At 45.5% G+C, this 15,584-nt stretch overlaps 1 protein-coding gene across 3 annotated transcripts; it reads right to left on the reverse strand.

Moving 5' to 3' along the window:
• Positions 1–309: 309 nt before the first annotated feature.
• Positions 310–13,122, reverse strand: NELFB (negative elongation factor complex member B). Of its 3 annotated transcripts, none has more exons than XM_005231270.2 (13): positions 12,948–13,122; positions 12,590–12,753; positions 12,312–12,411; positions 11,310–11,540; positions 9,016–9,201; positions 7,499–7,611; positions 6,699–6,801; positions 5,629–5,724; positions 4,122–4,264; positions 3,067–3,173; positions 1,978–2,119; positions 1,048–1,156; positions 310–792 (listed from the first exon to the last, which is right to left on the reverse strand). In XM_005231270.2, exons 1-13 carry the CDS (start codon positions 13,047–13,049, stop codon positions 655–657), a joined length of 1,734 nt encoding a protein of 577 aa, XP_005231327.1. In that variant the 5' UTR covers positions 13,050–13,122; the 3' UTR covers positions 310–654. The 3 variants fall into 3 exon arrangements, with proteins under 3 accessions (XP_005231327.1, XP_055662091.1, XP_055662085.1); XM_055806116.1 differs by having other exon boundaries at positions 12,590–12,829; positions 12,948–13,073; XM_055806110.1 differs by lacking the exons at positions 310–792; positions 1,048–1,156 and adding an exon at positions 1,175–1,706.
• Between the last annotated feature and the right edge of the window lie 2,462 nt (positions 13,123–15,584).

The raw sequence follows: 15,584 nt of genomic DNA on the forward strand, positions 1-15,584 counted from the left end.
GGAAAAAAGGGGAGAAAATTATTCCATTTCCAGCCGCCTCTGTAAGAGCCTAGCTGCAAAGATGGCTGTTGACTGCTTCTTGGTCCAGTGACCGTGGTGGACATCTCTAACTAATGCAGCATGTCTTACCACGGACCAGAAGAGCTAGAACCTCAAACAGGAAATTGTAACAGTGGAGCTTATCTCCTCTGACATTTCCTTCTGTTCAGCACCTTCTCCAAAGACCCAGAGGAACAAACTAAGCCACAGAAAGCTATGGTTAGCTTTCAGGAGTTCACATTACCTGCCCAACCACAATGGAGTCATTGACCAGTTCTTAAAGGTAAAAGTTTAAAAATACAAGATGCCAAGCTTAAAAATACACATTTTCTTTTTGAAAAAAATGTACAGTCGGATTTTAAAGTGGATCTACAAGACAACACTCAGCTACCTTTAAGAAAAGTAAACCTTTGCAATGCACTGCATACAGAGTTTTCTAACCAGCAAGAGCCAGTGCGTTGGGTAAACTTCAGTGTTTCCTGAAAGAGCTTCAGTGGCTTTTTTTTTTGTTTCCACCCTGTAGGCAGAGACAGCTGAAAGGCAGTAGAGTGCCTTCACGCGGCAGAGCACTAGGTTAGTTCTTCTCCTGTCTCACTCCTGCGCTACAGGCACGGCTCAGCGTGAGGCTGGTGTGGGCACAGCGGGCAAGGGCAGCTCCATGGAGGGAGTCTCAGTCACTTCGGCTGGACTTGGCTTGCGAAGCTCCAGTTTCTCAGTGAGTTGGTTATAAAGCTCCTTCACAGCTTCCCCACTCTGCAGAACGAGAAGTAGGGAGGGGAAAAACAGAAAAGTCATGCTTCATTCTAGCTACTGCTAGCTAGAACACTAACTATGCAATTACTCTGTGTGTTTTAACACAAACCAATAAAGAAAGAGGAAGTTACAAGGTAATTAAGATGCAACTTGGTACACTTGGAAAACAGAGCTCATGTTCCATTAAGCAACGTCTGGAAAGGCAGCTGCTTTCATGTGCAATTAATTTTCCCTTTCTCATGCTTCCCTTCTTACCTGCTTGGTGGGTTCCAAAGCCTTCTGGAGAGACTCTAATTTGGCAGGCGCCACTTTGTGATTCAGATGAAGCAGCAGTCTTAGCACATGTCTATGTACATTCTCCTTTCTGCAAAAAGCGATTTTAAAGCAGAGTAACTGATATAAACAAACACCATCTTGAGAACAAGACAGCTACAGCAACAGTACCAGAACAATTCACACACCCACAGACCGGCAGCTTCGTTACAATTTTCCAAAACACCTGAGAATTGTAGCCTATGTGCTACAAAGTGCTAATCCTGCCTTAGACTTTCAAGCAATTCAGATTAATTACTCAATAGGAGCCACGAAGGGTAGCAACCACGAGGAAGGAGGGGGAAGATTTCAAGCACAGACCGTAGCACGTGGCAGCAGCTGGTCTCTCTGCTGGACAGGCCACATGCATGTGCAGGAGGCCGTTTGTCCCTCCATATGTGTGGAGGAAGCGGTAGCTGCAGCACACGCTGCTATGCCTGAACTGCCGTTCTAGCCACTCTTGGGGAAGCCTCCGTGGGGTTAGATCTGGTCTGCAGGCCATCAATCGAACCATACTGACTTAACAGGTTTAACAGATACAGATTTTCTGTGGGCAGCTGACACTGCCAAGAGCTGAAGTTAGCTCTCCGTATTCAGACCTACTGGAAAACATAAAGTATATTGTCTTTTGAAACCCCAACTTATGAATAATGTATTACAGCTTAGATAATAATTCACAATCAACGCTTAACCATTTTGCTGATAAAAACTTGATCACCAAATATAAGCTTTTCCTTCAAGAAAAAAAGCATCAGGCTAGTATTTCCACTATATGTGGAGAGTTTGCTGAACTATTAAACTATAGGTCGAAGTAGTATAACCTCTCCCAGGTATCCTGTCAACTCATTTTCCCCTGAGGAAAATCTGATTTACCTTGAGCAGGCAGTGAGAAAGAAGCCATCAAAGAGATTGGTGCAGAACTCCTCAAGTGCGAATTCATCACCCAGTAGCGTGAGGTTACCAGTAAGCAGATGCAGAAAAATGTCACTGAAGGCCAAGTCACTGAACGTCTCAACTAGACAACATGAAAAGGAGAGACTGAGACTGACAGGGATGTACCAAAACCTGACTACACAGTAGATGTTCCTGCAGAAAACTTTGCAGTGAGATTTCCTTCTAAAACAAGTAGCCCAGGCGGGCGGCTTTGATCTTTCAGATAGAAAAGACGAGGAACAGAGGAGTGAGAAGAATATGTAGGAAGGCCCTGCCTCTACCAAGGCTGAAGTCACAGAGTAGCTTGCTCCTGCCAAAAATCACAAAGCCCCCTACTATGCTCCTCCACCACCCTCTCTTCAAAGCCACATCCACCTCCTTGCACTCCTCAGACCCCGCAGTGAGTAGATTCAAATCACCAGTGGAAAACTCACCCACGTGAATGAGCTGACAGTTCAGCAAAGGGTTCAAAGAACACCAGAGCTGGAGTGAGGGAGCAGGAAGTGAACCCTCACCACCACTGCTGGGAGCTGCAATTCCCAAGATTGCTTCAGAACTCTCATGCAATTTACCCCAGAGAAGTCAGTGAAAAAATAATCCCAGGCAAAAATTTAAGGCTGTGTTCAGTCCTGTTTTGTCACAGGTATTTTCACCACACAAAGCTAAGTCCCAGGAATTTCTGGCCACCTGCAATTACTATGAGCAGCAGCAGAATTCCACTTGCTCTTTTATCTTTCTAGACTCATTCCAAACAGTTCTCAGCTAATCTCATTGTTAATAGAGCTTTTGATCCACAGAACTACTGACCTTCAGCTGCTATCCCTAAATTCTCAGATCAGCAGCAAAGTATCCTAATTGCAGACAAAACCAAACACTTCTGCAGGACCTTAGAACTACGTCACCAGAAGAGCCAAAGGCAGAACATTAAGTCTTTGACTCCAAAATCACTTTCACTCCAGGTTTAGTTGCCTCCTGGGTGCCAAGTGCAAGGCAAACAGCTATAAAATGGAAGACAAGATAAAAACTTACCCAGTGCTGGCAGGAGCCTAAGGAAAGCGTTTTTGTTCCTCTGCTTAGTGATGTGGAGGATGTAATATAGCCCAATCTCACAAGCTATTCTGTTCTCCTGCAAGAATCTGTTATGGCAGAAGCAAAGTCTCTTCGTCAATAAAGCTAAAATGAACTAGTTGTCGGGTTTTTGTTAAACATAGGGTTTAGAATGCTGCTGGATAGCAACCAAGCCATTACAGCAGTGGCTAACCTCAAACCCACTGAAAAGCAGCTACTCAGTGACTATGTTCACTACCACGGTCCAGAAAAATCTACTTCAGCAAACACACATCGCCTCACAATCAAACAGTTGGATTTGACAGTGAACATTTATAACAGCATTAATGATAGAAGTGCTATTCAGGATGGGTTTTAGAAGAAGCCCAAATACTCAAAAATGATACAAAGTGCAATACTGTTTTGTTTTAGTTTCCCAAAGGTCAAATATCAACACTGCCACAGATGAGAGCACGACTAACTGGGATACAATACTCCAGATTCTGGCATACAGGTAGGAATTGTGCTGGAAATCAGCGCACGATCTGAATACATCAGAGCACACAGAGGTTTTATTTATCTTTCTGACATCCCTGGAGTGACAGGTTATCAACAGAGAGCAAGTGTCTGCGTGACAAAAATGCCAACTTTGCGATTTACAATAGCACTCTTCAGAGCCAAGCACGGGCACTTGTTCAGCTGCAACCAAATATCAAACGCTCATCATTCACCGCTTGGCAAGCTCCACAGGCAGCATATTTGAAAGCAGTAATACAAAAGACTTTCATATTCAATCTGTCAAAAGGACGGTCATTACAGGAAATATTATTTTATGTAGATAGATTGAGGAATCACAGTGGAAACTTGTTCTGCTAAAAGAAAAGTTCAGGTTTGATTAACTGGGACTAAATCTTAGCCCAAGACCGTCTTCACTTTACCACATACAGTGTTTTTTCCTGTCAGTGTTGGCTGGCTCCTTGATATTTTGCTTTGGCAACAGGACTATGTATACAAAGTCGGGAAGGCAGATTACGTACTTGGTGAAAGCTTCAGGAATGGTGCTGGGGTAGGGAATTGGTCCCTTCTCCTCCGAGGGCAGTTTCTGATCTACATTGAACGTGTGGTCATCCACCACAAAGGACATCAGCATAGGCAAGAACTTTGTGATCAGCTCAGCTTCCTTAGAGGGATGGAAGAACAGAGGGAGAAGAACACCACTTTGATCAATCAGTTCATGCCACCTAATGGTCCTAGAGAGCCATAACAAATAGTGAGGCAGTATTACGAGCCCCACCCTCCACTTAGAAAAACAAGCTTTCAGACATCCAGTTCCAGTCAAAATTCTTGAATAATTCACTTCCACATGTTCCACTGGTAATCCGGAAAATTGTACTTCACCTCATCTACAGAAATACTCCCGCTCAAATCCTTTCTTTTGACAATTAGTAGCATTTCTTCTGAGAGACCTTTTCCAATACCGCTGCAAGCACTGCACATTAAGGATGGCATCAAACTGCTTTTATCAACAACTACAAATCATTTTGTTCATTCCCTAAACTGGCAGGGATCAATGCATAGCGAGAATAGCAACAATAAAAAGCATCTCCTCACAATAAGGCAGATCAACCTATGTTGTATCAGATTCACAGAGTGGGAGGTTACAGCTTGTGGCAATCACAAATAAAAACAGTTTTTTAAATACAGATTTGGAGATTTCCTTTAAGAAAATTGTTCACATGTTCTTTTTTTTTCAAGCGATTCATCAGAGCACCTCTGCCAAGTCAAACCACAGTGCTACTCCTGGAGTTTCGGTGACCCTCGCTGTTACAGTCTCAGTGTTAACACACACCCTTCCTGTGGTAAATTTACACGTGCCATCAGCCAGTAATACGTATTTTGGAGACTTCAAATGTCCCCCTAGGTAAACATTTGCTGCTTTATCGTTCAGAACAGAAACAGCACATTTCTCTTGAGAAACAGTCCCACTGTGTAACACCACGGTTAGCCTTCCTGTCATCAGTTGAATATACCTGCTCCCAAACTACGCTAGGGCTGCCCGTAATATCGAACAAAGGATTTCCAAAGCATGGGAAGATTGTAGCTGAACGTGGCACTACACAGAATTGCTACTACAGATAGCTGGAAGGGAAAAACATTTTTTGAGTCAAGGAAAAGCCACTACACTGCTACCAGAGTTTCAGACCAGCCTCTGAAATCCTGCCTTTCTCATACAAGATGGGTTTATACAAACGTGTCAGTAGAAGCTCCCAGGAAAAACGAGCAATCAGTGCACAATTTAATAGAGGTATGGTCTGATTTTAAAACAGTAAGGGTCAGGCATTCATGTAAATAAAACCCCAGGTAATCAAACCTTACAGCACGTCCACTTGAGCTGCTGCTCTGTGATCACTTACATATTTTTCTAAGCAAGCTATGATGAGAGGTATGCAGAATGAGTGTTACATCAGGGATGCAATAAAATAATAAACAAGTCTAAATGTGCTTAAGTAGATGTTATAAATTCTAAACATGAAAATGGCTCACCATTTTTGGTTCCTTGAAGACTTGACTGTCAATCATGTCCCAGGCCCCCTGTCCCAAAGACAGCATCCTAAGGAGCAGCAGCAGATCCGGGCTTTCCTAGAATTTTAAGGGAAGGAGAAAACCAGCTATTTTGATCTTCCACAAGTTGCACATATATTTATTTGGAAGTAGTGGTTTACATTCAAAGATCTCCTGGACTAGCAGGAGACTATCAAAGACTGCTGGAGGCATTCAGTTCTCCAATTTAACTGACAACTGATTTCCTCAAATGTGAATCAAATAACAGACACATCTGAAGGTTTGTGGATTTTTGTAACATTTTATAAGGCACCAAGATGCAGCCGATCTGATCATGACATCATTTTTAAATGTGTCCTGCCAAATGAGTACACTGAAACATAACATGGCCAAATCAGGTCCCCTCAGCAGCACTAAGAAAGCAAGCATGTATAAGCATGACAACATTTTTTTGTTTATATTGTGCCCTGAAACCAAAACCATTTTCAGTCTTAAACTTCAAGAGCAAGTTATTCAATCCAACAATAAAATTCAGTGACCTGGGGATAAAAACAGCAAATGCTTTACACTCTGTTCAGACACCTGTAAGACTACCCTCCTTTAACGTGTAAGTACCTCCTGCAGACACTACTTGCAGGAACTGTATTATATTGCAGCCAACAGACCAACACAGTGTAACCAAATCCATCGCATTTACCACGGCAGGGAGGAAAGGGCTGCGGCTGTTAGGCAAACCAATGGAAGGACAAAGCAGGGAGGCACATATTCAATATATGATTCTACATAGGCATAGCTGTTAGGCTAGAATGGGCCATGCAAATAATTCATTGCCGATTTGGAGAGCCCCAAAACGTCCGTCTCCAAGCAGTGCTCCTGCAGAGCTCTAAGGTATGTGCCACAAATGGACAGGTAGTATCCTGTTTCCCTTATCTCAATTTACACATGCATTTGAGAACTTAATCGTACTTCTTCCACAGTGCCAGTCCTCTGCTGATGCATGCTCTTCAGTTAAGACTACAGCTCATATTAGGCACACATGCTGCAACACTCACCCTGGGTAAGGTGTCCTGCCCAACCAAGTCTTGCAGGTGCCTTATGGTACTCAAGGCTAAGGTGTTAATGGCAAAGGGATCACACAAGATCATTGATAAATCCCTGAGAAGAAAGAAAAATCAAATACACGTCATACATAACAACCCTGCTGTACAGTTCTGTATCCAGCTGTAGGACACCAGCTTCTTGAGAACATGTGTTTCACTGGGGTAAGATGGTTGAGCCTATTCTTTGTTGTAATCCTGTAAACTATCATATTTAACATCAAAGTATTGTGGGCGTGTGTACACTGTATTTTTGTAAACACACACACGGCTGAATTTAAAAAGAGAGGTAGACACAAGACAAGCACTGTAACTACAACACCCTTACCACAATAATGTACAATCTGAATTTCTGTCGTTACCTACAAGTGTCCACCTGATGAACCTTCTCCTGTCTTGTAAAAACACCATGAAAGTTATTTCTTTGACTTGAAAAGAGCATATTAGCTGAAAATAATTACTAAAAGTCTTCTGCACTAAAATCAAGCAGGAGGTCTCCCACAGTCTGTTACCAGGCCACCAGTCACCAGGCTGCAGGGGAGCGGTGACTTAAGCAGTACAAGCTATGACACCAGAATGTGCTTGGCTATGCCCTAGCGCGTTAGTGCTCGTGACTATACTGAATTTGGCCAGACAGAAGAGCTCCTGGCTGTTAGCTGGCTCTAGTGGAGAATTAACACCTACAATACCTGTTAGATGTCGTGACTGCCAGGAACGCATTTTCAGCTTCTCAATAAATAGCTCAAGTGCCTTACCCCAACACTTGTTCTTGTCCTTTCTTCACTCCATCCAGAAACCCTTGCAATTCCCGAGCTCTCTTGTTGTCCACAAACTTCTCCCGAATGCAAGCATCAAGGCACCAGGTGAACTGTTACAAAAAAGGAGAAAGCTTTATGAACCACAGCAACTCAATAAACCAGCAATAAAACATATGGTATCAGAGAAAACAGGCTCAGAATGACCTCCAAATACCTGGAATTAATACACTTATTAATATACCTAAGTATGGTACCAAGCTAGCCACAAATACAGAGCAGGTTGGAAATACAAACATCCCAAAAGGAGGTCAGAGATACTTATGTAAGTTCAACTTGTGTCATTTCTCCCCTCCCAAGAAAGGCATTCCCTGGCAATTAAGGAGCAGGCATGTATAAAATATACCGCTGCCCAGCACACCTGATCTATGAGGATTTGCACAAGCAGGAGGCTGAGAAAGAAGGAGCATCACTTAGCAGTATTAATATGGGAAATTTTAGCCATTGCAGTATCACTGCCACCCTCTACGTAGGGGACATAAACACTGGAGGTGCTTCTGCTTTAGAGCTGTATTACCAAAATGGAAAAAGATAGTTAAGAGAAACATTTTATTTGACCCAGAATTAAGGTGGGGGTTTTTTTCCCCTTTCAGAAAATGACACATATTTGGCCCCAATATTTCAGCTGTCAAGAAAGAAAAACTTGCTGAGTTTTCTGAAATTCTTTCACTGTGGCTTACTGTCCTTGCAGCAGTCACTGCGTTTTGCAGTGGCAAAACGAGGTTGCTGAAAATAATCTGTAACTTGAACAGGAATTGCCCTTTTCTAGTCAGTCACTGTCTGTATACTGATTTTGGAGCTCTTGATCAGAAGACATTAAAAAGCATGCTGTAACATTTAGCATCACTCTAGGACATAATCTCCATAAGCAGAATATACATAAAACTTCGCTACGTTACTTAAGAGAAAAAGCCTTATTCTAGATAAAGGTGATAGTGTCACAAGACACTATTTGTGGACAAAAACCAGTCACAAGATCCTGGTGTGACATTAACACATCTGTCGCACCCCAAAATTTTAATAATGTTTTCTTATAATTCAAGATCCAGAGTATTTAATGTTACACACAGTTTACTGACAGATGGACTATATCACACCAGCCACAACGGGGAGGGAAGCAAGCTTCAATTAAGAACCTGGGGCTAGTTAACAGGGTGTTTTTTTGCAGCATCTACATAGGTCAGATTAGACATTGTTTTTAACACTGCACAAATACCATAAATTTGAATGATTTATGGGTTATGAAATGAAAGCAAGCTGCTGGTTAACCAAGATGAAATTTTCACCTGAAGTTCCAAGGAATATAAGATGACTTTTGGATTCAAGGTCTGAACTCTCGTCACAGAGAGGAGTCATCTTCTCTGGGCTGAAGTCCTGCAGGGCAGCAGGTATGCACAGGAGTGGGCGAAACAGAAAATTCTCCAGTAATACTCCTATCTGTCCCACATGATTAATACCTTATGACACGGGTCAACGTTGCAGATTTCACTGGTTTCCAGGTCATGCAGTGACATCAGGAGCTCTGCCCGTAGCGTGCAGTAATGAACATTCCTTGTCCGAAGGAACAAAGTTCTCAGAAACTGCAACACCATATCATAGAGCTTCACATTCTTCCCAATCATCTGGGTCAGCTTCTGAACCACCTAAACTCAAAGTGGAAAAAATGTGCACTCAGTACCAAGAGATACTGTTATTTCTCACACACACAAAATGTAAATTAATTTTTTTACATGATTTATCAGATGGAAACATCTGCGTTGACATGACTTCCCGAAAAGGAACTATTTGTACCAAGATTTCCAAGAGCGTTTGTTCAAGATGTTCACCAAATCTTTCACAGCCATCATGAAAGAATAAAGAATGTCCAGAAAAGCTTTTGCAAAAGGAAATCAAAGCATTTGTAAAATAAGGTGCTCAGCTATGTGAAATGGCTAAGAAGCGGTTATTGATGTTATATAATTATGATATAATTATATGATGTTATATAACATAACCCCCCCCGTTATTGATGAATATAATTTACAACTATTGTAACAGGAATGAAACTAACTTTTTTTTGCAAGTCTTTTTGCATTTACATCTACCTTCAGGCTACGGACAGGAGAATGAAGGTGAAGGTTTGTGCTGATTTTGGCTGGGATCGAGTTTCTTTCCTTCATAGCAGCTAGTATGGGCTGTGTGTTGGATTTGTGCTGGAAACAGTGCTGATAACCCAGGGACGTTTTAGTTCCTGCTCAGCAGTGCTGACACAAGAGGTAAGCCCTTCCTTTTCCTCACACTGCCCTGCCAGCGAGCAGGCTGCGGGGCACAAGGAGTTGGGAAGGGACACAGCCGGGACACCTGACCCCACTGACCAAAGGGATATTCCGTGCCCTGTGACTTCAGCAAAAAAACTGGGGGTGGAGGTTGGCTGGGAGGGCCCTTGGGGCCTGGCTGGGCATTGGTCAGTTGGTGGTAAGCGACTGTTTTCATTTGCATCGCTTGTTTTTCTTGTGTTTTATTTTCCTCTGTTGTTTTTTTTCTTACAAATGCCTTCTTACATTTCTTTTTAATTAATGACTGACTTTCTTTTACCCCTCTGATTCTCCCCCACACCCCACTGCGGGGGAGCGAAATGAGCAGGTGTGTGGGGCTTAGCTGCCAGCCAGGGTTAAACCACAAGTCGGCAGTGTAAACCTGAAGTAAACTGCACCAGAGCACTTACACTAAGTGGGCTTTTGAAAGCAAAACAGACCCAAGCCAACCCCTCCATGTAACAGATGTGCTGCTCTCTCTGAAATTAAAGCTTTATACTGCTCTATTCCTTAGCATTCTCGATAGCAAGGTTTTTACAGAAACCCTGGTGTTTCCCTTTTGGACCAAAAGCCCCCTGAGGTAAAGCGACACATTATAGCTGAACCATGGCAATGGCTTGCAGTTGCCAAGAAGAGGAGAGACCCACTCCTCCCAGCACCTGTACCCTCCCACATCAGTGGGATCCAGTCCTGGGTGATCCAGTCCATTGCCTTGCATGGCTTTGGTGCCAGCTGATCTCTTCTTTGAGCAGCTTCAACTCACTGTCTTGGAAAACTACTTACTGGTTGTATTTGCTAGAGCTTCTGTAGCAAGTCCCGAGCTGTATCAGCTCATGGAAGGGTCTGACAATCACCAGAGTTACAGGTAGAGAGGGGAGGGGCAGCACCTGCCATTCCTGTGGCTGAGTGTTGGATCAGCTCAGCCATCTCATATAGTTCCATTCAAAGAGCAACTTTGCTGAACGCCAACCTAGCTACAACTTTCCATGTCCCTTTCCATTACAAAAAACCAAAAACCAACCAAACAAAATAAACAAAAAAAACCCTTTTGCTGGCCTACGTCCTGCTAGGGAAAAGTCTCAAGAAAACAAATTTAATGCATTCAAACTGATTTGATAGAGATGCTCAGCCTTCAGAACAGCTGAGACGTATTAAAGCCAGACTAAGCCACAAAGGAAAAAATCTGGCCTTGCTATTTTTTCAAAACACAGAAACAGCTTAGAACACTAATCAATTATTACACAGCACTGAGTAATGATTATAATAATTCCTGCTTCTTTCAAGACACATAGGACAAAACGGTCCAGTATTTCTTGCAAATACTTTGTCCAGCTAAACAACTTCAGTAGCAAAGTTGGGTGGGTGAAATGGATGCTCTGTTATTTGATGACGTTGACTGAAAGGTGATTAATTCCATTTACAAGCATGTTGTAAGAGGGAGGCTTCCTTGTCCTTACCTCTCCTTGACGCCTTGTTTTGGGAGACGGACTGAAGAAATTGTGCAAGACAGAAATATCATTACTGAAGAGAATATTTTCCTTCTCCAGGATATATTGCTTCAGCAGTGGAGACACCTCATCACCAAACAGAGCCTGGTTATCTTGCCAAATCTGGCGCTTCACCTCCACTGCACACGCTTTGTACAAATCCTTATCAGCCATTACTAACTTCAGCTTCTTTTCAGGGACCTACGATCAACAGAGCAGTTATCAAAATGTAGAGCAGCTCGCCTGACTGCCTGTCCAAGTAACAAGTAACCGACTACAGAAGACATCTAAATCATAATCTGTGGCAAACTGTAATTTACACAACAATCAAATTAACAACAGGCAGTATCACAGGCTCATCTTCTGCCTTACCTAGTCCTGTAACAGTAAGCCAGTCCTAAGTCACTTAATGTCTTCAACAACTAAATTATGCACCAAGCTTCTCCTTATTTCTTTCAAAAAAAAAAAAATACTTCCTTTAAACCTATGATGCTGAGATTTGAGGTGATGTCTCAAAACTCAGCAAACTTACAGAAGTTCTAGAAGCAGTTTTGAATCCGTTACCTTAAGTATGACACTTTTAATAAGGCTACTCCTAGAGATTTTGTTTCAGAGAGAATCTCACTCCCTTCTACTTCTAGCTGCATTCTTCAAATTTTGTTTTCCACCTGTCACATATTTTTAAATCAGCTGTGGAAAAATTCACCTATCAATGAACTTGACTACTTTTAGGAAGCTGCATGTATTCAATAGAAGAGTGAAACAGTCCCGCCTGGTTATGAAAATGTAAAATGCTTTTTGAATTAGTCTACTAAGTTGTCACCAGATACAAGAATGTAGTAAATTTTCAGTCAGTTCCTAACACTGAATGACAGACTTACAGGAGGTCTGCGGATGGAGCACGCAGCCCAGCGGACAGAAAAGCTGTACCGCAGGGGTGTAAGAAACAGGCCGACAGCACAGCCATCTTACCTTGGGCAAGTGCTTCATGACACACATTACCACAGGCTGTATGGAGGGCATCTTGACCAGGGAAAAGCTCTTCTCTAGGAGATCTTCCAGCTTTTTGTACCTGAAAACAATAGCAAGAGGCTACATAACAGCAAAGAACCAAAGGGGCTCACCTCAGAGGTACTGGCACTTGATCCCCCAGGAGCCTAACTCTCCTTTGCAGAAGCCGCTCATCTGCTGTAACTAGTTTCCACACAAAATCCCCAGCTCGCACCAAATAACCAAGAATTCTGACAAACCTCTCCTCGACTTTCCCTTCCAAAGCGATGACGGAGACCCTCTCCAGCAGCTTCTCCCGCAGCTCGTCGAACACCGACTGGTGGAACTCCAGCCGGGGGGTGCCGTGCAGGTCCAGGAACGGCAGGGCGGACTGCAGCGAGGGCAGCAGCACTCCATTCTCAGTCTGCCAACACAAGCACCGGACCGGGGCGGAGGCGAGGGGTTAGCCGGCCCCGCCAGCCAGCGAACGGCATCAGGGACTGCTAACGACATGCCGGCTAAGGAACAAAAAGAGGAAAAGCCCCACGGAGCAGGCCGCGCCCCGGGCCCACTCGGGCTCCCCGCCGCCCCGGCCCCTCAGGGGCGGCCCCGCCGCACCTGGAACTGCTCGATGGCCTTCAGCGGCTCCGTGCAGTTGGTCAGCGTCTCCTTCAGGTCCTCGCCGTTGGCCACCCCCAGGTCCTGCAGCCCCGCGTACATGGCGGCCTAACCGGGCCCCGCCGGGCCCGCTCCCGCCGCAGCTCCCCCCGCGGGCCGGTCCGCCCCGCCCCCGCCCCCGCCGGTCCGGCTGCTCTTCCCCGCCCCGCCGAACCCGCTCCGCGCACAAAGGTTCCGGCCTCCCATTGTGCGCGGCGGTGGCTGCCCGGATCCCGTGGGGCAGTGAGGGGCTACGGGCGGGGGGGAGCCGGCCTCTCCCCGGTCACGGGGTGCCCCTGCGGGTCTGCAGCCGCTGCGGGTCCAGGACATGCCCCGCTCGGGCCTGCAGCCAGGGCCCTGCAGAGCTGCGCCGCTCCAGTCCGTCGCCCAACCCGCTCCGGCACCTGCCCAGCGGTTACTGTAGGATCGAGGGGGGAGCTGAGCCACACCGCGCCCCCGAGCCCCGCGGGGGGCTGCGAACCCCGGTAGCCGGGGGAAGGGGGTGCGCCCCCCGCGCCCCGCCGCCCTCCCCGCGCCCCAGCTGCGGCAGCAGCCCCGGCACGGCTCGGGGTGCGCCCCGCTCTGCCGGTGGGCGCTGCTGGGGTGCGCCCCGCTCTGCTGTTGAGTACTTTTGGGGTGCATGCTGCTTTGGCAGCAGGAGCTTTTGGGGTGCACGCTGTTCTGCCAGTGAGTGCTTTCTGCAGGAGCGATGCCGGACCAGCCTGACCACAGCAGGATCTGGCAGCTCCTCAGCAGCTGCTGGATATCAGTAGGTGCCGATGATATATCGTGATATTGGTATAAACTACTGTGACCAGCCCGTGGGCATAAAGCGATCAGCCAACAGGCAGAGCCGAGCAGCCACTCCACGCACCCATCTGCAGCATTTCATTGAGACAGGAGGACACCTGGGGCACCCATTTTTTTTGCAAGGCTGCAGCAGGATGACCCGCTGCACAAATCGTCCCACCAAAGTGCGTGGAAGCCTGCCTGTTCTCAGGGGCAGGCATGGGAGCAGAAGCAAGGCCGATTGTTAGCACTCTGGCAATTTAATCCCTGTCCCCTTTGCAAAGTAGAGCATTGTCAGCCCAGGTGTAAGCAAAAAGAATCACAGAATGGTTTGGGTTGGAAGGGACCTTCAAAGACCACCTAATCCAACCCCCTGCCGTGGGCAAAGACATCCCACGCTAGATCAAGTTGCTGCGAGCCCCATCCAACCTGGCCTTGAATGCTTCCAGGAATGGGGCATCCACAGCTTCTCTGGGAAACCTGTCCCAGCATCTCACCACCGCAAAAAATGTCTTCCTTATGTGCAATCTAAACCTACTCTCTTTCAGTTAAAACCATTGCCCCTTGTCCTGTCACTACAGGACAGCTGCAGCTGCATTCTAGATGCTGACCAGCAAAAATTTTTTTTCTAAAGTCTGCAGGAAGGTGAGGGAATTCTGGCACTTGGCCACAAAGGTGGTGTTCCTTTAGTTCCACAGACAGAGGCCTGGCTGGTGCATTCCTTTGGTGGGGACAAGATGGCCTTGCCAATAAATGGTCCAGCTCACACAAACTATATGAAATCCTTCAAAGGAGCTGCACTGCTGCTCCTAGACCCAGTCACTGGGAAACAGATGGGGACAGCCTGAAAGCAGCATCTCTCCTGGGACAGAAAAACTGAGGTTTTTCTTCAGAAATTCTGGTTTTGGGGATGTGTCTTTGTGGCACTGCAAAGGAGAAAGCAGGTGTGTGTTTTGTAAAGCCCGGGGGTTGGTTATCTTTTGAGGGCAGGCTGTCAGAAAGAATTTCAAAGGCGGTTCTTCAAAGAAATTTTGGGGCACTGGGACAAAATTATGCTTATTATCTAAGCATAGGCCAGCAGGCAGAACAGATTAAGAAAAATCTAAATCACACTGCAATATCCTGCAGGCTGTTTAACCAAGAATCAAAATGCTAGCCTTAAACATGTTGAAAACAGACTTCATGAAAGATAAAAGCATGGTACACATACTACTCAAACACTGGGAGTAGTCATGGCATGACTAGTACAATAGATCCAAATACTACAACGCAGGCCCACATATTCACAAGAAGCACAAGAACACACATGGTGCTGTAAAAAATGTAAACTGCAATTGAAAGATGCTGATCTGTACCTTCCTTTTTCACAACTTTTTTCTCAGTTATCATTGGCGTACATTTTGGTTGGTAGAACTTTCTTGGTAACTGTTGGCATTAAAATTTTGTTACTCAGTCATATATTTAGCAAAAAGATCAAAACAAGTCTATAGCTGTCAGAAAGGGCTGTACAGGCATCTATGCTGACACCAGCAGCCCTTGCTGTCTCCTACCCAAAGCAAAGACCAAACCAGCCAGAGTCTCCTGCAGGTGGAAGCCCAAACATGCAAGATGTTCTCCTGTCCCAGGTGCCACTTGGGAGCAAACAAGGAAGCAGGAGCAGTCTGAAGGAACCGTGCAGAGTGCCCACGCTCTGCCCCAACCCGACGGACGCGTGCTTGCGGGGAAGCAGGTCCACCCTGGAGCCCTCAGATATAAAGTATACCCAGCTACAAGGAGTTTCCCCACTTGACAGCTAGTATTGCTAGGCGC

This window comes from Falco peregrinus, chromosome 1, assembly GCF_023634155.1.
Source record: "Falco peregrinus isolate bFalPer1 chromosome 1, bFalPer1.pri, whole genome shotgun sequence".
NCBI classification, from domain to species: Eukaryota; Metazoa; Chordata; class Aves; order Falconiformes; family Falconidae; genus Falco; species Falco peregrinus.

Bases quoted from the DNA above. Each gene is read 5' to 3' on its own strand.
- NELFB (XM_005231270.2), bottom strand. From the start codon at position 13,049: ATGTACGCGGGGCTGCAGGACCTGGGGGTGGCCAACGGCGAGGACCTG. The intron at 12,754-12,947 runs GTGCGGCGGGGC...TTGTGTTGGCAG, and splicing joins AGGCCATCGAGCAGTTCCAG to ACTGAGAATGGAGTGCTGCT. The intron at 6,802-7,498 runs GTAAGGCACTTG...CTTTCTTCTCAG, and splicing joins GGACAAGAACAAGTGTTGGG to GGATTTATCAATGATCTTGT.